This window comes from Phascolarctos cinereus, unplaced genomic scaffold (genome assembly GCF_003287225.1).
Source record: "Phascolarctos cinereus isolate Bilbo 61053 unplaced genomic scaffold, phaCin_HiC Scaffold_3;HRSCAF=262, whole genome shotgun sequence".
Taxonomy (NCBI): domain Eukaryota; kingdom Metazoa; phylum Chordata; class Mammalia; order Diprotodontia; family Phascolarctidae; genus Phascolarctos; species Phascolarctos cinereus.
Genome location: NW_027555736.1, coordinates 208,694,323 through 208,716,908, shown reverse-complemented (window position 1 = coordinate 208,716,908; position 22,586 = coordinate 208,694,323). Strand labels below are relative to the sequence as shown.

At 36.7% G+C, this 22,586-nt stretch overlaps 1 protein-coding gene across 9 annotated transcripts in view; it reads left to right on the top strand.

The window, feature by feature from the left end:
- Positions 1-22,586, top strand: part of TDP1 (tyrosyl-DNA phosphodiesterase 1) — a 166,252-nt gene that overhangs the window by 104,913 nt on the left and 38,753 nt on the right. For all 9 annotated transcript variants that reach the window (XM_021000225.2, XM_021000222.2, XM_021000224.2 and 6 more), the window contains one exon: positions 17,494-17,596. In XM_021000225.2, the coding sequence (XP_020855884.1) occupies positions 17,494-17,596 (103 nt within the window). The remainder of the gene's footprint in view (positions 1-17,493; positions 17,597-22,586) is intronic.

The window sequence follows — 22,586 nt, the reverse complement described above, 5'->3', positions numbered from 1 at the left end:
CTCTCCTTCCCCATCAGCCCCCAATGAGCAAATAAAAAAAAACCCACAGTAAATCCCCTAATACATATCTGTATAGTCCTGTAAAACAAATTTCTATATTGGCTGTGTCTGAAAATGTAAGATTCCTTTTACATTCTGAGTTCATCCTTTGTCTCTCATAAGGTGACTGGAGTATTTTATCTTTATTCTTTCAGAATGGTTGAATGGTCTGCCATTTCCTTGCCACTGAACTGTTTTTTCCTTGCATCATTCAGAATTCTTTCTAAGTTTTTTTTTCTCTGTATACAGTTGTTTATTATTGTAGGAATTATTCTAGTTTTGCTCACTTCATTCAGCATCAGTTCATAAAAGTCTTCTCAGTTTCCTCCAAAATTACCCACACACTCTTAGAGCAAAATAATGTTCCATTACATTCATATTCTATAATTTATTTAGCCATTCCCCAATAGGAGAATACCCTCTTAGTCATCAATTTTTGGCTAGTACAGAAAGAGCTACTATAAATATTTTTGTATATTTAGAACCTTTTCTTCTTTATTTGATTTATTTGGGGGTATCGGTCTACTAGAGATATAGCTGCATCAAAAGGTACATGCAGGGGCAGCTAGGTGGTGCAGTGAATAGAGCGCTGGCCCTGAAGTCAGGAGGACCTGAGTTCAAATGTGGCCTCAGACCAAACGCTTGACACGTACTAGCTGTGTGACCTTGGGCAAGTTACTTAACCCCGATTGCCTCACTTAAAAAAAAAAAGAAGAAGAAGAAGAAGGTACATGCATAGTTTGGTAATTTGCTGGGCCTAATTCCAAATTGCTTTGCCGAATAGCTCCACCAGCAGTGCCTGTTTTCACGTAGCCTGTCCTACACTTTTCTGTTTGAGAGAGGCCTCAGAGTTGTTAATTTGCAATACCTAGCCTAGTGGCCCTGTGCCCTGTAGAATTTGAACCAAGAAGGCAGAAACAACGTCATAAGGGCATACTGATATACAGCTTTAATTAACACACCATGATCTTAATGATCAATCTAGGAATTCTCTCTAAAGTACTACAAAGCATCAGGAACCAGCCTCCAGGGAGCTTTTGGGAATGGCAAAGCTCCTCTCCAATTTCGTTCAATACTAGTATTCATTAAGCACCTACACTGCATGAAGGTTTTGTGGAATCCACAGGGCAGCCTGGGTCAGAAACCTGGATGGTATACAAAAACCATTCCTTGATTTTTTAAAAAAAATTAATTAGTTGATTAATTTTTAGTTTTGAACATTCACTTCCACGAGATTTTGAGATCCAAATTTTCTCCCCATCTCTCCCCTTCCCCTACCCCAAGATAGCATGCATTCTGAATACCTCTTCCCTCAATCTGCCCTCCATTCTATCACCACCCTGTCCCTCTAATCCCCTTCCCCTCCAGTTTTCCTGTAGGGCAGGATAGATTTCTATACCACATTGCCTGTATATCTTATTTGCCAGTTGCATGTAAAAACAATTTTTAATATTTATTTTTAAAACTTTGAGTTCCAAATTCTCTCCCTTCCTCCCCACCCACCCACCCTCATTGAAAAGGCAAGCAGTTTGATACAGGTTATACATTTGTAGTCACACAAAGCACTTCCATAATAGTCATGTTGTGAAGGACGATTTCCCATCATCCTATCCCTTCCCCACCTTTTTTTCTATTCTCTCCTGTCCCTCCTCAAAAATGTTTGCTTCTGATTATCCCCTCCCTTCTATCATCACCCTCTCTCTTATCCCCTTCCCCCATTTTCCTAAGATAGATTTCCATACCCAATTGAGTGTGTATGTTATTCACTCCTTAAGCCAAATCCAAAGAGAGTAAAATTCACTTATTCCCTCTTACCTCTCCCCTCTTCCCCTCCCCCTTGCCTCTTTTATGTAAGATAATTTACCCTATTCTACCTCTCCCTTTCTCCTTCTCCCACTATAATCCTCTCAACCCTTAATTTTATTTTTAGATATCATCCCTTCATATTCAATTCACACTGTGCCCTCTATATATACATATGTATAATATATATATATATATGTACATAATATAAATATATGTGTGTATTTATATTATATATGTATATATGTATATATACATATATACATATGTATAATATATATATGTACATAATATAAATATATGTGTGTATTTATATTATGTATGTATATATATATATATATATATATATATATATATATATATATATATATATATATATATATATACATATATATATATATATATATTCCCTCCAACTACCCTAATACTGAGAAAGGTCTTATGAATTACAAATATCATCTTTCCATGTAGGAATGTAAACAGTACAACTTTAACAAGTCTCTTATGATTTCTCTTTCCTGTTTACCTTTTCATGCTTCTCTTGAGTCTTGTATTTGAAAGTCAGATTTTCTATTCCACTCTGGTCTTTTCATCAAGAATGCTTGAAAGTCTTCTATTTTATTAAATGTCCATTTTTTTTTCCTTGAAAGGTTATACTCAGTTTTGCTGGGTAGGTGATTCTTGGTTTTAATCCTAGCTCCTTTGACCTCTGGAATATCATATTCTAACCCCTCTGATCCCTTAATGTAGAAGCTGCTAAATCTTGTGTTATCCTGATTGTCTTTCCATAATGCTTGTATTATTTCCTTCTGGCTACTTGCAATATTTTCTCCTTGACTGGGAACCCTGGAATTTGGCTATGATATTCCTAGGAGTTTTCCTTTTGGGATCTCTTTCAGGAGGTGATTGATAGATTCTTTCAATTTGTATTTGACTCTCTGATTCTAGAATATCAGGGCAGTTTTCCTTGATAATTTCTTGAAAGATGATATCTAGGCTCTTTTTTTTAATCATGGCTTTCAGATAGTTTAATAATTTTTCAATTCTCTCTCCTGGATCTATCTTCCAAGTCAGTTGTTTTTCCAGTGAGATATTTCACATTGTCTTCTATTTTCTTCATTCTTTTGGTTTTGTCTTAAAATTTCTTGATTTCTCATAGAGTCATTAGCTTCCATTTGCTCCATTCTTATTTTTAAGGAATTATTTTCTTCAGTGAGCTTTTGGACTTCCTTTTCCATTTGGTCAATTCTGCTTTTTAAGGCATTTCTTCTCATTGGTTTTTTGGACCTCTTTTGCCATTTGGGTTAGGCTATTTTTTTAAGGTGTTATTTTCTTTAGTATTTTTTTGGGTCTCCTTTAGCCAACTGTTGACTCATTTTTTCATGATTTTCTTGTATCACTCTTATTTCTTTTCCCAATTTTTCCTCTACTTCTCTTACTTGTTTTTCAAAATCCTTTTTGAACTCTTCCATGGCCTGAGCCCAATTCATATTTTTCTTAGAGGCTTTGGATGTAGGAGCTTTGACTTTGTTGTCTTTTTCTGGTTGTATAGTTTGACCTTCTTTGTCAGCAATGTAAGATTCTATAGTCTGAGTTTTTTTTTTCTGCTGCTTGGTCATGTTCCCATCCAATTACTTGACTTTTTAACTCTGTTAAGGTAGAGCTCTCCTTCCAGTGTGGAGGTGTACTGTCCCAAACTTCAGGGGTTTTGTGGAGCTATTTTCAGAGCTACTTCTAAGGACCTGTAAATTTTCAGTTCTTCCGAGGTGCTATGATCAAGGGCGAGGAGTTTACTCCTTTCTTGGCCTGGCGTCTGGTGTGTGAGTGACCACAAGCACTCTTTTCTGCCTTGGAACTGTGAGGAGGATTCACTCTGCAGTGCCGCCACAAGCTCTGCCATGCCAGAGCTTCTCCTTTCCCCAAGAGCACTACCCACATCCAAGTACAGGCAGAGTAAGACAATCCTGCCTCAGTTCCAGCAAAGAGATCCCTGCAATCCTCCTCTGATTAGTCGCTCAATCCCCCCACTGTCTGTGGGCTAAGAGCTCTGGAAGCAGCTGTTGCTACCATGGCCACTTCCCCAAGGCCATCCTAGGGTCAAGGCTGGACTGCGCTCCTCTCTCACTCAGGTCCAATAGACCTTTCCCACTGACTTTCTAAGTTGTCTTTGGTGTTTGTGGGTTGAGAAGTCTGGAATCTGCCGCTGCTACTTGTGATTTAGTCTCCTGAGGCCTGCTCTGGATTTTCTGGAACCCCATCTTTTCCTGTGCAGCCCACACTGAACTGCGCTCCTTTGCCAGCCCAGCACAACAGACCTTTCCTATCAACCATCCAGGTTACTTAGGCTGGAAATTTGTTTCACTCTGTCTTTTTGTGGATTCTGCTGCTCTAGAATTTGTTTAGAGTCATTTTTATAGGTATTTGGAGGGGTTTGGAGGAGAGCTCAAGCAAGTCACTGCTTTTACTCTGCCATCTTGACTCTACCCCCCTATTCCTTGATCTTTAGTTCCAGGCATACTCATACACAGAAGAAAATGTCAGCTGTTCAGTTTTGCATACAAGATAGAATTTTTGCATTCGAAGTATATATCTACTTATATAGATACATATACTTGCACATATATGTGCATATACTTGTGTGTGTGTATAAACTATATCTACACTATATATGTGTTTGTTCAGTTGTTTTTAGTCGTGTCTGACTCTTTGTGACCTCATTTGGAGTTGTCTTGACAAAGATATTGGAGTGGTTTTCCATTTCCTTCTCCTGTTCATTTTCCAAATGGGGAAACTGAGGCAAACGGGATTAGGTGACTTGCCCAGGATCACACGGCTAGAAAGTGTGTAAGGCCATATTTGAACTCAAGTCTTCCTGGCTGCAGGCCTGGTGGTCTATCCACTGTACCACCCAGCTACCGTAAACTATATATGTATCTCTGTGTGTGTGTGTGTGTCTGTGTATGCTGTATCTGTGTATCTATTTACACACACACTACTTCTACACTATATATAAACATATAGTGAAGGAGGGGAGAGGAGATGTAAGGGAGATATCTTGGGGTGTTCATTAAACCTTAATACCAACTCTGTGTTAGCACCTGTGAAGCAACAGCTAGGAAGACAACATAGTGAAAAAGCAGAAAACTTTCATGCTTTGCCATTCCTTCCAGTGTGTGACCATGGACCCTTAACCGCCTGTAAAACGAAGGGATCAGATTAGATCATCACATTCTAGCTCTAGTTCTTACCTTCTGTGATTCTTAGGATTCTTTGTTCTGATCCCGTGTCAGTGTTTTTCTTTTGTTTCTTTACCCTTGTTATTTTTTATTCTGAGCCTTCAGTGTGTCAAGTGTGTTAAGTCTTCCTTAGATTTAGTTTCCGAAATTGGAGTCCACAAGTTTGGTTCAGAGTTGGTATTGACAGCTTGGGGAAACTGGAGGGAATGGGGTCCGTGGTGCATGTGGACTGCATAGGCTTCCAAAGTGGGCAGTACCACCTCCTAGGGGGTACTGGAACAATCCAAGGGGGCGGTAGTAGTTTGAAATGATGCAAATTTCAAAAAAATCATAAAAGGTTAAAGAAAGTTGATTTCCAGGGAAGCGCTGAGTATTTTTTTTTTTTTGAAAAGAGAGTGGTCAGCCAAAGAAGTTTGGGAACTTCTGAAAGGTTGTTCTTGACAAGAAGGGCTACTCCATCTGAGATGAGGAAAAAGCAGTAGAAAGTGATGATGTCAAGAGGTTTTGAGATAAAAGGAAGAGAAAAGAGAGGACTCATAGGGAATAGTCTCAATTTCTCAGTAAAGTAAGAGTCGGCATCCTCAGTTGGAAGATATTAAGTCTGATTAACTTAATTCTGAACTAAGACACTAATGGGGGAGGGGGGTGGTTTAATGTGGTAGGTTTACCAAATAACATGGAAGGGATGGGGTAAGGGAGAAAGAAGCATTTATGAAGTACTTACTACTGCTAGGTACTTAGAAGCACTGTGCCAATCAACCCAATTGAGTCCGTACTAAGGTTTCATGATGACATAGAGGCAACCAGTCATTTTTTTTTTATAAAATATGAACGCCTCAAGATATTTTTGGTTTGGGAAGACTTTGGGGCACTCCTTAAATTATACCATGTTAGTCACTGCCTACCTGGTCTGTAGTTAAAGCAGGCCTTACTAGAATTACCAGGGGTATGGGCTCATAGGTACACACAGCATACTCCTCTCTTTTTGTTTCAATCCCTTCTCTGGGGACCCCCATGTCCTCTCTTCCTTTCACTGTAACCTACATTCTTAGCTCCTGGCAAACAATTTCGTCCTCTGTTGATGCCTGGTGAAATCCTACTTCTTTAAGATGCAACTCAAATGTTACTTACCTCTTACACAAAATTTTCCTTGCTCCAACTCATTTTTTCTTCCTTAAAATTTTCCCTTCCTTTGTACCTCCCTTATGCACTTAACCATATTTATTTCATATTACAGTTATCATCATACATATCTTATCTCCCTTACTGTATCGTAGTTCCTTGAGGGTAAGGACCATGTCCTATTTTATTCCCACAGCACCTGACAGTGCATTACACATAATAGATGCTTAATAAATGTTTGTTGATTTGGATCTTTGGTTGAAAAATAAGCTATGTGACTTCATCATTAAAGCAGTTATTTAGGGGGCGGGGGAGTGGGTTGAGGAAATCTCTCCACCCCCCATTGCTTTTAGTCAGCTGCATAGTCTGATTATAGTGACTTTATGTTTTCCAAGAAAACAAGATTCAGAGGCCCGGCAGTGTAGTCACTTATGTATCTGCACTGTTCATTCATGGGACGTAAAGAAGAAATCTTACTGTTTCAAGAAGTCGTATTGATGTTTTATAGAGATTTCTCCTAAAGCTCTACTTTTTCCAGTGAAAATTGTGATGAAGAATCACACATACCATTGAAGCTAGAAGGAATCAGATCATATAGGCCAGTTCTCTGTTTCACATATTAGGAAATGGAATTCCACATAGGGGAAGTAACCTATCTAAGATGAATACAACTAAGGATAGAACCATGACTGCAATCTGGGTCTTCTGACTCTAAGCCCAGTGCTGTTTACCAGAAATCTCTAGTAGTGTCAGGGAGGTTTCTACGGCCTTTTTTTGTAGCTGTAAAAAGGTTACAGTGGTGAAATCAAAGGACACTGTTAGTGAACCATAAAGGTATGATAATTTTGGAGGACATAGGGAAACTAATTGGGAAAGATTGCTTCAGATTTTGATTCACCAATTACCATATTGATCTAAATAAGTGATACTCTTAAAATGAAATCTCTTTGAACTGACAAAAAAAGTGTGAGTTCTTTATAGGTATGCACTGAAAAATTGTAATGTGTTTATATGTACTCTTTAGGGTTTCTTAAATGTTTGGGGGTTTTTTTTTGTTGTTTTGTTTTTGATGAGGCAATCGGGGGTTACTTGCCCAGGATCACACAGCTAGGCAGTGTTAAGTGTCTGAGGCTGGATTTGAACTCAGGTCCTCCTGACTCCAAGGCCAGAGCTCTATTACTGCGCCACCTAGCTGCCCCCTTTAAATATTTTTTTATGAAACAGAGATGTTTTATGTAGCTATAATGCAGTTAATCAGTCTATAGATTGTTGTTTTTGGACTTGCTATGTGATAAAGACAGTCATATTAGATAAAATTAAGAGCTTTTTGAAGACTGGTGACAAGCATTACTTGAATGGTATTCATAATTTAAGTCAGTTGTTCTCCACCTTTATATAGTGATGCCTCTACCTTTTTATAGAAAAGTCATGCTCCCCACACTGTCAGTAAACAAAAATAACTTTAACTTGTATGTTTATTAAAAAAATTAAAAATTTATTATATACATATGATGATAGTCTTAAACACAATAAAAATATAACATTCAGACACTGACAAAAATCCTTTAGAATTTTATGTTTATAATTTAAAAAACAATAACTATCATATGGGGAGTGGCATAGAGTATTGACTCAGTGTTGCCCCACTACTCAGACCAGAGCAGCCCAAGCCCAGGTGTCCTGAAGTTCCTAACACTGTCCTGAAACATCAGAGAACTCTGAAGATTCAGCACTCTGAACCTCAAAAACCCAAGGGGGCTTCAGTCCAGGGATCAGCACAAAGACCCAGGCAAGACTAGGCAGAAATGGTCATTCTATCCAAAAGTAAAGCAGAGATCAGAGCCTGGCCCTGGCACAAAGCCCCAATTCAGGTATCTGGAGAATTTGGGAAATCAAAGAAAACACCAAATATTTTTTTTAAAAAAGTATTGTGTATCTATAGATTTCCAAAAGGAGCAAATGTCTCTTTAACAACTTTAAGCAGAGACTCAAAAGAAAAAAAATGGATTTTCCATGTAGGCTTCATGAATACTTAGACATAAAGAAATCAAAGCTCAGAAAGAATTAGAAAGAGAACAAATATTATAGAAGAGAACATAGTAAACCTTAACCCAAGAAATGAACTCCCTGAAACCTAAAATATGTCAAACAGTAAGCATTTGCTGAGATAGCAAGGAATATTTGAACAAAATAAAAAGATTGGGGGAAAAAAAGAAGAAAGCATAATTAATATACCTGATATCCAGGTTGCCTCTCTGTTTTGCATCTGCTACTCAGCCTGGTTTCAACTACACAGAGCAAGGTGCCCTCCCAGGATAAGCTCATCACTTGTAAACTCACCTCTGTACTGCTTATTCAAGCCTTGACTGACTCCACCTCCACTTGGCCTCTTCTCCCCTCTGATTGGAGGGCTGGAGGGTAGAGTAATAAACTCTTCCCTATCTCCCCCCCCATCCCCCAACATCACGCCTTGCTTTATAAGGGGCAGGAACTGGACTATCAGATCACTCTGCTTTGCATCTGATGCCCTGCCTGGTTTCAACTCCATGGAAGCCTTGTTTCCCAGCCTTCGCATCCCCTCCCCCAACCTCCCCCGGATTTCTTGCCTCTTTTTATATGTTGTCTCTCCCTTTAGACATTATGTAATGTAAGTTCATTGAAGGCAGGCACTCTTTCATTTTATTAGTTGTATTGCCAGCATATACATGTACCTGGCATATTGTAGTCATTTGATAAATGTGGATTGGATGCCAAAAAACTATTGAAGAACAGGTCAAGGAGAGATAATTTGAGAATTGCTGGGGTTGGAACAGTATCAGGATGGTGGAATGAGAGGAAACATTAGAGTCTAGCTCCCTCTCCACATACCTCCTTGAAAAAGGCCTGGAGAGTTCTGCAGATTGTAGACTGATTGGGAAATCCAGAAAGAAGTCACAGTCATTTTTTTTTTCCAGCCCACGACAGCTTAGCAGAATGAATAGAGGTCTGCAGATTCTGGGAAGGAGGTCTGGCTAGAAGCAGACATGGCTGTGGTGGTATCAGTGGGAAGCCTTTCAGTACCCAGGGACTGAGAAAGGATAAGACAGAGCACTGGAAAAAGATTACAAGGGGTCCTTGAGGAAGTGCTGGGTGCAGGAGTGGGCACCATCTGGCAGCTTGGTTGCCCACCACCCAGTTACAGGTCACAGATCCAAGGAGGAGTGATTGTGAGCATTGGCCCTAACTGTATTGCGCCTGGAACAAGTTCTGGAAGGAAATGATGTCATTGTGCAGCTCTACTCCCAGCAATGGAGCACAGTGCCACAGACAAATGGGAGCTGCCAGTTCGGTTGCTTTAAATCTGCAGAATCTACCAGCAGTCCAATAATTGTTGAATCCAGCAGCAATCTGCTAAAATTTCCAACCAGAAACAAGCTGATAGACCCAAACCTGGGTCAAGAATTTGCAGATCTGTTTACCAGTAGGGCAGTGAACAGATTCTCCTCTGCCCCTCCTTCCCCACCCCAGTCACATCACTTTGGAAGCATTGAAAGCTTGCAGGTCCCTATTTGGATCTGTGAAAGCCACAGAAGGACGTAAATGGACAAAAGCTCCAACCAGACCCCCTTTCTGCTCCCAGAATTGTGCAGAACTCAATACTTAGATAAAGTCTAAAGTGAAGAGGTATATGGCAGCATGAACAAAGAAAGAACTTAACCAATAAAGAACTGTCATGGTGACAGAGAAGCACAAGACACAAACACAGAAGAAAAGAATTACTCCCTAAAACCTACAAGCAAAGCTATAAAGGTAATGAAACCTTGGGCACAAGTCCAACAAGAATTCCTAGAAGAGTTTATACAAGAACTAAAGAAATTGCTGAAAAATTATTTTAAAAATCAAATGAGAGTTTTAAAGGAAATAATGTTGGGGGGAAGGCAAGATCTAGGGAAGAAAGATATGAAAAAAGAATGAATACCTTTGTAAGAGAGAGATGAAACTTTACTGAAGAAAATGACTCCTTGAAAATTAGAATTAGTCAAATGGAAAGGAATGACTTAAAGAAACATAAAGAAATAATTAAGTCGAAAGATTGAAAAAATAGAAGAAAATGTAATATATTTCTCATAGTAAAAAACAACTGGCCTAGAAAATAGATTGAGGAGAGATAACTTAAGAATCATTGGGCTACTTGAAAGCCATGAACAGTAACATTAAAAAAAAAACAACTTAGATATCATGTTTGAAGAAATCACAAAAGAAAATTGTCCAAATATCTTAGGGCAAAGTAGAAATTGAAAGAATCCACTGGTTACCTCCTCAAAGAAACCCCAAATGAAAACTCCCCGGAATATCATAGCCAAGATCCATAGCTCCCAGGATAAGGAAAAAAAATACTTCAAGCAGTCATTAATAAATAATTCAAGTACCAAAACTCCACAGTCAGCTTTAGTAGTACCAGTATGAAGGAACTGAGAGTTTGGAATGTAATATTCCATAAGACAAAGAATACAACCAAGAATAACCTGCCCAGCAAAGCTAATTATAATCCAGCACAGGGAAAAACAAAACAAAACAACCCAGACCTTTAATGATATAGAGAACTTCCAAGCATTTCTAATTAAAAGACCAGAACTAAGTAGAAAATTTAACATGCAAATACAAGAGTCAAGAGAAGCATAAAAAGGTAAAGATGAATGAGAAATTATAAGGGATTTTAAAAGATTAAACTGTTTATATTCTTATATAGGAAGGTGATACATGTAGCCCTTCCAAACTTTATCTTTACCAAAGGTCATAAAATGAGTCTAATTATACAGAAGACCTGTACGTAATTCTGTTGTGATTGGATGAGCTTGAAAGAGCTGAGCAAATGCAAAAGAGGAATGCGTTGGGAGAGGGTGAAAGAGAGGGAAAATGGGGGAAATTATCTCACATAAATGGGTTGCACAAAGAGGAGTTTATACAAGAAGGAGGAGACAGGTAGGGTAGGATGAAACTTGAACTTCACTCTTATCTGAGTTGTTTGAAGGAGGAATACATACACATAGACACAGTTGGATCTTACCCAACATAGAACTAAGGAAGAAAGAGGTTAAGAGAAAAGGGAGGAATAAGAGGGAGGGTAAGAGAAGGGAGGCATCAGTCAGAATCAAAACAGGTTTTTAAAGATAGGGCAGATGGGGCAGCTAGGTGGCACAGTAGACAGAGCTCCGGCCTTGGAGTCAGGAGGACCAGAGTTCAAATCCGGCCTCAGACACATGACACTTAAACTAGCTGTATGACCCTGGGCAAGTCACTTAACCTCAATTGCCTCACCCCCCAAAAAAATAAAGATAGGGCGGGGAAAAAAGTAGGATAAGTATAAAAGAATGGGATAAATAGGCAATCTGCATATTGCCAAAAGGCAATATAGGCTTTGAATTAATATTAATATTAAACATAAATGCACCAAATAGCATACTGTCTAAATTCTTAAAGCAAAAGTTAAAATGAGTTACAGGAAGAAAAAGACAGTAAAACTATAATAATAGGAGATATGAATTTACCCTTTTTCTGACCTAAATAAATCAAACCAAAAAGTGAACAAGAAACGACTTAAGGATCTGATTTTTTTTTGGGGGGGGGGAAGTTAGATATGCTATAACTCTGTAGGATATTGAATGGTAGTGGAAAGGAGTATACATATTTCTCACCTCTGTAAGGCACATAAATTTACAAATATTGGTTTTGTGGGAGGACATACAAACAAATGCAGAAAAGCAGAAACATTAAATATATATTTTACTGATCATAATGCATTAAAATGATATTGAATAAAAGCCTTTGAAGGAAAGATTAAAAATTAATGAAATTAAACAACAATCCCAAAGAATGGGTAAGTAAAAGGTACTAATTATAGAAACAATTATTTCATTAAAGATAATGAAAACAATGAAACAACATGCCAAAATTTGTGGTCAAAATATTAATTAGGGAACAGTTTCTATCTTTGAGGTCTTTTATCAGTTAAGGAGAGAAAGAACAGAACAAATTTGGAATTCAACCAAAAAAACCTAGAAAACCAACAAATAAAACCCCAATTAAATGCCAAAGTGGAAATCCTGAGAGTCAGAGAAAGATTAACAAAATTGAAAGTTTAAAAAATAATTGAACTAATGAAAAATAAGAGCTGTTTTTTATTTTATTTTTTTTATTGAGGGATAAAACCAGTGCTTTATTCTCTCATTTGAGAGTCCTGGGAGGTAGGTGCTCTTTATTCCCATTTTACACATGAGGAAACTGGAGCAAACAGATTAAGTAACTTGCCATAACTCTCATAGCTAGTAAATGTCTGAGGCTAGATTTGAATTCAGGTATTCCTGACTCCAAGCCCAGTGCTCTATTCACTGCCTACCTGTCTGCCCTAATAAAAGTGATTATTGGGACTTAAAATAAAAATTTGCCAATAAAACTGACAATCTAAATGAAATGGATGAATGTTTGCAAAAAGATAAATTGCCCAATATTAACAGAACAGGAAATAGAATATTTAAATAGTTCTATCTTAGAAAAAATGGACAAGCTGTAAATGAAACTGAAAAACAAAAAGTCCCAAGTTCAGATAGATTTATGAATAAATTCTACAGAACCTTTAAGAATAATTCCAATACTTCATAAACTCTTTGAAAAAAAAAGTAAATGGATCTTAACTAAATTCCTTCTGTGACACAAATATATTCTTGGTACTTTTAACTAAGGAGTGTCAAAACAGAAAGAGAAAATTTCTCTAATGATTATTGACTAATTTCTCTAATGATTGTTGAGGCAGAATTTTTAAATAAAACATTTGTAAAGAGACTACATCAACATATTACACAGATCTTGCACTATGACCTAGCTGTATTTTTACTAGTTATGCAAAGCTGGTTCAGTATTAGAAAAACTAAGTGATTTTATTAAAACTGATGGTTTTAATAAAAATTATATGAATATTTCAATAGGTGATGAAAAAGTTGTTGACAAATTTAACACCCATTCCTACTAAAAAACACTAGAAAGCAGTGGAATAAACAAAGTATTCCTTGAAATAAGTAGTATTTTTCTAAAACCAAGAGCAAACATTATCTGTGATGAGTATCAACTAGAAGCTTTTCCAGTAAGATCTAGGGTGAAGCAAGAATTTCCTTTATCATCATTACTATTCAATATCATACTAGAAATGCAAGCTTTAACAACAATAAGGAGAGAAGAATAAGTTGAAGGAATACACATAGGCAAAGTGGATACAAAAACAATCATTTTGCAGTTGATATGATAGTTTACTTAGTGAATTCTAGAGACAACTGAAAATGTGTGGAAACTAACAATTTCAGTGAAATTACAAGATATAAAATAAACCCACACAAACATCAGCATTTCTATATAGTAATACCAAATTCTAACAAAAAAAATAAAGAAAAATTTAAGATAACTACAGGCAATATAAAAAATTTGCAATTCTACCTACCAAGATGCACATAAGAACTATATGAATTACAAACTATATATATGTTACAAAACATTCATCACAAAAATACAGATTTAAATAATTATAGAAATACTAATTGCTTATGGGTACAACAAAGCCAATAGAATAAAAATGTCAATACCACCCAAATTGATTTACTTATTCAATGTCATACCAACCAAACTACCTAAGAATTACTTTATAGAGCTAGAAAAAATAATAAAATTCGTTTGGAGGAATAAAAGGTTAAGAATGTCAGGTAGAAACTAGTTATAGACCAACATCTCACATCATATACCAAGATAATCTTCATATGTTACATGATTTAGACAAAAAGGGTGATGATAAACAAATTAGTGAAACATGGAAAATATTACTTGTCAGATCAGTGGTTAGTGGAAGAGTTCATGATAGGGTATGGAGAGGAGGCAAAATGAGTCGTTTTGATTATATTAAATTAAAAAAGGTTTTGAAGAAAACCAATGCAGCTAAAAGTGTAAGAGAAGCAGGCAACTGGGGGAGAAATCTTTGCAAGTTTCTATGATAAATTTCTCATTTCTAAGATATACAGGGGACTGAATCCAATTTATGAGAAAAAAGAAATATTCCTCATTCTGTAAATCTTCAAAGGATCAGAATGGACAGTTTTCAGTGGAAGAAATCCAAGCTGCCAGTAGCTTTATTTTAAAAATGCTCTAAATCTCCAATAATTAGATACATGCTACAAATTAAAACAAGTCTATGGTTCCATTTCATACCTATCGTATTGGCTAAGATGACAAAAGAAGAAAATGGCAAATGCTGGAGTGGTTGTGGGAAAACAGGTATTTTAATACTGTTTGTTGAAGCTGTGAGTTAGTGCAATAGTTCTAGAAAGTGATTTTCAACTCAAAAGCTATTAAAACTATGTACCTTTTGTCTTAGCAATATTGCTACCAGGTCTGTACTTCAAAGAGATCAGAAAAAAAAAAAGGAAAATACCCCATGTATACAAAAATATTTAATAATCTTTTGTGGTGGCATTGAATTGGAAACTAAACTGATGCCTATCAGTTGTGGAATGATTGAACAAATTATGGTATGTGAATATGATTCAACACTGTTGTATTGTAAGAAATTATAAAGTAGGTTTCAGGGAAACGTGTATGCCCTGATGCAAAGTAAACAATTTATACAATACTAGCAATATTGTAATGGTAATCAGCTTTAGTAATTTAATAACCCTGTCAATACAATGATCAACTACATTTCCAAAGGACACTTGTTGAAACATGCTGTTTCCCTCCAGATAAGGAGCTGATAGAACCTGAGTGCAAATCTAAACATATTTTCTTCTCTTTTTTTTGGGGGGGGGGTGAGGGGTAAAACATGACTAATGTGGGAATCTCTTTTGAATGACCGTACATATTTCTATTAAATTTTATTTTTCTTCCCTTTATGGGTGAGGATAGGGGAGAGAGAAGTGAGAGAATTCAGAACTGAAAATGAAATTTGATTCAAAGTACAAAAACGAAGAATTGAACTCCCTGAAAATATGATTTTTAAAAAAAATCCTAGACACTATATTTCAAGGAATCATAATTGAAATCTGCCCACACCTATTAGAATCAGAGGGTAAATAGAACATAGAAATAATCTGTTCCCTGAAAGAAACTCTAAAAGGAAAAGGCCCCAAATCCTGAGCTTGTCGTGTCAAAGAAAAAATATTGCAAACATACAGAAAGAAGCAATTCATGTACCAAACAACTGTAGTCAGCAAGCATCACATGAAGCTAACAACTTTTATTAAAAACCAGAGGAGATCTTGAAATACAGTATTCTAAAAGGTGAAAGAGAGGAGCTTACCACCAAAAATAACTTAAACCTGCAAAGCTCTGTATGATCCTGTTGGGGGGAAAATGGACCTTTAATGGAGTAGAATATATAGGCTAGCATTTCTGATGAAAAGATTAGACCTGCATAGTAATTTTGAAACAGACATCAAAGTCTCAAAAAGCCTAGACAGGTTAAATTTATTTGGGCAATTGGAGGAAGCTGTGTGATGATGTAGCGTTAATATTCTAATAAAGGGAGAAGCAATGTGTCACTTCATAACTTTCATGTGATCAAAGGTGATTAAGGGAACTGAATTTATAACAACAAGAACAAAACAGAGGACCTGAGATTATGCTGGTTCTGTTCTGAGGGTTTGAAAAAAGAAAGAGAAGAGAAGGTAAAAGGAATAAGGCAATGTTTCAGGAGGAAGAAATGGGTAAAATTGGGATGCATGAGAAGAGTATAAAAACATGGAGGGAAGGGTTGGGCAAGTAGACATAGAGGATCTCATTCTTATTTGAAATGGACCAGGGTAGGTTGGTTACACACACACACACACACACACACACACACACACACACACACACACAGAGTTTGGTGTAGAATTACATCAATCTCAACAAGGAATCAAGCAAAGATGATGGATGGGAGTGGGGAAGAGAGGGTGAATGAAAGAAAATTTAATACTAGGAAGGGAAAAATCACAAGCAAAACAAATTTATTGATTCTAAAGAGAAGATTGCTTGGGGGTGGGGAAGGAAAAGCAAATAATTAGAATTCAAGGGAGCTCCTTAGATCTCTTAGAGAATTCAAGAATGACTAAACAAATTGTGATCTATGTATAAAATGGAGTATTAGTGCACATAAGAAATGACAAAAGAGGCAATTTCAGAGAATCCTGGGGAGTATGAACAATAGATTTAAGTGAACAGAACTGAAAAAACAATTTGTACAAGGATAATAATAAACTACTGAAAACTTAAAAACTGTGATACATGAAGTGACCAGTCATGTCTCCAGAGAATCTATAGACACAAGGTGCATTTTGGAGATGTTTGCTATATGATTTATGAATTCGTTTTGCCTGACTGTGTTGGTTATATGTGGTTTTTTTTTCTTTTCCTTTCTGTTTCTTGTTTTTTTGGGGGGAGGGGTATGGATTAGTAATATTAATGCCTTCAAAAAAAGCCATTGTAACATTTTTTGATGCTTAGAAGAAAATAAAAGAAAAAAGTTCAGAAAGAAATCTAAGCAGGACAGTTTTGAAAGTAATGTATAGATTTTATTATACATTTTTAAAAAATGAACAGGTATGACAGTGGGATTCATAGTTTCATGTAGAATCCTTTTTTGTGTGTTTGGCTGTATCTGGAAATTTTCTGTTTTGTTTTCAGAATAAAAAATAAAGTTTTAAAAACTGAAATAGCATTTATATAAAATTTTATGGTTTACATGTTATCAGTTGATCCTCATAATAACCCATTCTGTAGGTGAGAAAATTGAGGCTGAGTAAATGACCTGCTCACTATAGCTGTATATCTGAGGCAGGATTTGAACTTAGATCTTCATGACTCCAAGTCTGGCAATCTATCCATCAAGTCTAGCATCATACCATCTAGCTGTCAAGCCAAAAAATATACACTAGATATGCAAGTTTCACAAGAAAAGTGTTGATGTAAAACAAATTTGTGTTGTTCTTTTTATTACCAGTAAGAAATTCAACGGTTTCTTATTTTAACTCAGATGTCCTTCAAAGTACTTTAAATTTTTAAATTAAAAAAAATTTTGATTAGTTGCCATTAAGGACTTTTCTAAGGAGCTGCGAAGTTACCTTGTGATTAAATATTCAGTCCTTGAAGATTATGTAATGCACTAGGATTTTAATTTCTGCAGGAAAGCTAATGTGTGGTTTTTTGTTTTGAAGTTATTTTCTTTTAGCTGTGAAAGTTGAACAGGCATGAAAAGCTTTGTTCTGCGTAACCAGGCCTGTTTTTCTGTTTGTCTTTGCAGTGCGAATTTATCTAAGGCTGCTTGGGGAGCTTTGGAGAAAAATGGTACCCAGCTGATGATCCGATCTTATGAACTTGGAGTTCTTTTTCTCCCTTCAGCATTTGTAAGTTCCATAGCATATAAATCATAAATTGATTGTTCATCTAGTTATCAGAGAAGTCAGAATTTTTACATCCTGTTTATATAGCAATTACTTTTGGCTTAAAATACATATGGAGAAAAACAATATTTTTAACTTGTCTTCTTGAAGATATTTCACTTTGACACTTAATCAGTTCTCATCAATGTATTGTCTCTTCACTCCTTTAAAAAAATTTTTGTTAATATCTTTTGTTTTGCTATCACCTACATTTCTCTCTAGATTCCTCCTAATCCTTCCCAGAAATTTCATCAAAACCATCCATCACATCAGAAAAGCCTGATGATATATGTAGTGTGCCACAGTTGTGGACCCTTACCTCTGCAAGGAATTGGAAAGGGGCTGTTTTCCCATATCTTTTCTTTGGGACTAAGTTTGGAAGTGATGATTTAGCATCTTTCAGTTTTGATGGTTTTGTGGTTGTTCTTTTACATCATTGGAGTCATTTGCGTGTCTTATTTTGCTAGTTCTGCCCACTTCATTTTGTACCCATTCATGTAGGTCTTTCCACTTTTCTCCATATTCATCATTTCTTTGTTAAGCGCATTTGAGGTTTATTGGTTAGTCTCAGCCTGGTTTAGCCCGTCTGCGGAGATGGCTTACTGAGGTGTGGCTGCTGTGCATGCTACAGCTTCTTGGAGCCACAGGTGAGAGTTGGGTGACAGGTGACTATCAAGGGGAATGAGCAGCACTGAAAAGGACTCAGCAAGCCCTCACATCAGAGCTGCTAGTCGTTCTTGAACACCTGATAAGTCAGAGAGATGTCTACCCCAAGCTTGTGAAGACTTTCCCCAGCAGAATGGGCAGATGAGAACCATTTGTTCCAATAGCCATGAAAGCAGTTGAAGAAGGCTCTGTGGAGCGCTTAGAGCTTGGTCAAAATTGAAGACACCTAGGTCATCCACTGCATCTCAGGCCATCTCCAGTCATCCTGACTTTTGTCTTGCCCCTTGACTTCGATGACCTCTATTCACTTAAATCCAGTTCACACACAAGTCAGGATATCAACCCATGATGTCATTGGTCCTCTTTGAAAACAAGGGGATGAACAACAATTCCATCACTTTCATGTGCTACATTTGTTTAGGCATTCTCCAGTCAACAGCTATTTAACTTTGTTTACAATTCTTTGCTACCACAAAAAGTTGTGCTATAAACATTTTGTTGTATATAGAACTTTTCTTTTTGTCAGTGACCTTGTTGGATTATATGCCTAAGCAATGAAATCTAAGCATATATACACTTACATCAAAGTATAAGTAAGTACATTTTAGTCACTTTCTTTATGTAATTCCAAATTGCTTTCCAAAAAGATACCAATTGGCAGTTCCACCAGCACTGCCCTAATTTCTTCTTGGGTTTTTTCTCTGTCCATTTTTGGCTGAGTTATAGGAAGTCTTCTGCGATTTGCAGCATTGAGTGAGGGTAGGCAAAGTGCTTTGCACAGAGTGTATGTAGCCTTTGAGTTCCGTTATCTATGGACCACCCCAACCCCCCCCCCCTTCTCTTCATGTGACTGGCCAAATCAATATCCTTTGCTTCTTGAAACAGGGTGAGGAACATACAAAGACTATGATGACAGACTAATCTCCATGTGCGCCCCAGGTACAAACTAGTTGGTCTGTTTTTACATCTGCAGCTAGATTGTAAAGTTGGAGAAAGGAGTAACCACATCGTGTTCTTCAGTGTTAATTTTTAAGGCATTTACCATGTTTAGATTCTTGCTCTTTTGGCCTGTGGATTCAGCAATACTCTTTCTATGCCTGATATATAAATCTTCTTTCTTGTTTCTTTTTTAAGAATTAGTGTAGATTGGGAAATGTTTAGTCTTCTACCCTGTTGATCATTGGGAGGATAATGGTTTACGTAAATGAGTAATATGGGAGCATTGAAAGTACTGAGCATTTTCACAAGTGTAGTCCTGCCCAAGACACATATTGATATTGATTAAGCCTCTCTTAAACTGTTATAATTGAATGTCAGGGAACCTCAAAATGGATAGATTTTGGTGTTGTGGTAATGTGCCTAAATGCATCATTCTGTCAAATCAGCAGTTGCTTTTGAGTAGTATAGAGGGTTGTCATTTTTCAGTAATCTTACATTTTAGTTAGGGAGCATAAACTCATGAACATTAAATAACACTGCAAGATTTACATAATAGTTAAAATAACAGTAGAACCTTTTGGGGAATCTATTATTTCATTGAATTGCAGGAGGGAGTTCCCAATGAGAAACGTCTTGTCCCCGCAATTCTTCTTGCCTTGTACTAAGGTCTTTCTAGTACAGGGAGTTCTGCTGTGATGTAACGTACACATTCCCCCAAAGTCCTACTATGCAAAATCATTCAGTAAAAACCACTGACTTTAAGGGGGATAATGTAGTTAAGGGAGCAACACTTAAAAACTTCATCAGTGGATTTGGAGTCTGAGGACTTGGGTTAATAACCTAGTTCTTTCTTATATCACTCTTGTGATCTTGGGTAAGATATATATTTCTCTGACCCTCAGTTTTCTGATCTGTAAAATGGGAATGGTTTTTCTCTTCCTCTCTTACAATATAATGTTTTTGTCTGTGAGGTCAAGAATTTACTCTTCTAAAAAGAATGATCATATACAGAATGCATGGTTACTGCATGGGGCAAACTAAGGGCTATTGGAAAATGTTTATTAGTAAATGGTCTCTCCATATACGGAAGAACCAGTTGTCTTGAAGTGTGAATTGACTTTTGATTTCATGATTTATCTTTTGTGTTAGATTAGATCAAGGATTTTTTTAGATCAGAGATTTTTAATCTATGGCCTGTGAACTTAATTTTTAAAAAAATTTTGATAACTATATTTCAATAAAAATGAAATTAGAATTCTATGCATTTTGTTTTATGCATGTAAAACTATTATTCTGAGGTGTCTGTAGGCTTCATCAGAGTGCCAAAGGGTTTTATACCCCAAAAGGTCAAGGACTCTTTAATTTAAATAGTTGAAAAATAGGAATTTTCTTGAATTTTGATTCTCATTAAGTCCTTGATATGACCAATCTTCCTGCTAATTTTTATTATTAGATAGGGAGAGAGATGAGGCAGCTGGGTGATGCAGTGGATAGAGTGCCAGGCCTGGAATCAAGAAGACCTGAGTTCAAATTCAGCCTCAGACATTTACTAGCTGTATGATCCCAGGCAAATCACTTTTTTCTGTTTACCTCAGTTTCCCCCTATAAAATGAGCTGGAGAAGGAAATGGTAAACCACTCTAGTATCTTTGCTAAAGAAAACCCCAAATGCAGTCATGAAGAGTCAAATATGACTGAAAAGACTGAACAACCACAATAATAGAGATAGGAAGTAGACTTTTGATTTCACAGGTATAACTCCCTGATGAGGAAACTGCCTCCGCAAATGCAGGTCAGTACCTCCTCTATAACTTATAGTCAATAGACAGTTGCCTTGGGCTATTTGAGGTTAAGTGAGGGTCAAACAGTTTATATGTATCAGAGGTATAGCTTGAATCCAGGTCTTCCTGACTCCTTGACCACTTCTAAATCCACTATGCCTTGTGGTGAACAGTAATTCTGCTAATATTGTCTATTAGTTGGCCAACATTAAACTATTTTTTAACCATAGTATATTTAGAATCACAAAATATTAAAACCAGAAGGAGTTTTAGAGATCATTTAGTCCAGCCTCTTCAGTTTATTGAGAAGATAATCAAGCTAGATAGATGAAGTGCCTTGCTTGTTGTTCAGCTAGTTAGTGACAATTCGATTCAACAGACATTCATTGAGTAATGGCCAAAAGATGCTAGGCTAGGTTCTGAGCAGCTTTTAGCCATAATTTAATAAAAGCTTGTTGAATTGAATTGCCATTAACTGGCTGAAAGGGGGATACAGTTCTTTCTTCCAATCAAGGAAATAGTAGTCTGGGGAAGAACGAGATTTCTCACCTCTTAATATACTGACTTTCTATCAGATCACAGTCATTACAACAGTAATAGACTCAGAATTTTCCCCAAAGACCTCAACTTCCCATTGCGCTATTGGCTAGCTTTCATTTTTTAGGATTTTTTTTTCAAGCCTAAGTTTGCTTCTTTATAACTTCTGCTTGTTGCTTCTTGCTTCGTCTTCTGAAGCCAAACAGAGCCATCTTGTGATAGGAGGAATATCTACCATAGTCCTCTCCATGTGGGCTGGACTGGTCCTTTTCCCTAAAAGGTTGAGGATTCCTTGACTCAAGGGACGAAAGGCTCAGGCTGTCATCATAGCTTGCTGATCACCAAAGTACAAAAAAGTTAGGAAATGCTGCAGCTCTCACTGATGCTTGGCTAGCAGACAGCAATGGGCAGTTTAGAGGCAGGAGAGTTAACTCTTACCTGAAACTATTCGGTGTCCTCAATGGGAATCCTTATTGAATATCCTTTGCATTTCAGCAATGTGAACCTCCTTTGATTAACTGTCCAGTGTTCAAGTCTTTCATTTCCTTCCATAATCAAACCTAAGTAACTAAGAAAACTTGTCAGGCCTTTTCTATACCCTATCTAATCTCTTTTCTATGTGATATCTCTCTTCAAATGCTTGAAGTTGACTATAGTTTCTCCTAAGTCTTTTCATTCTAAACATCTCCAGTTCCTCTGTCCTCATATGGCATGAACTCAAGGCCTTTCATCATTCTGGTTGCTCTTCTTTTGAATACTTTCCATTTTGTTCTTTCTAAAATGTGGATTCCAGAGCATAGTATTCCAGATGTGGTCTGATTAGGATACACTGTATTATTTATAATGCATTCTTTTTATCCAGAGCAGTTGGGAAAATAGGTGTTTGTGTTAATGGAATATTCCTAGTTAACTGAGGTTAATCAAATCTATCATACTAGCAGTATTACTGATTTTCAAATAAAAACAAATAAAGTCATAATCACCATAGTGAAAAGGCATCTCTGGGTAATGTGATGCCTTGGGTTTATCCTC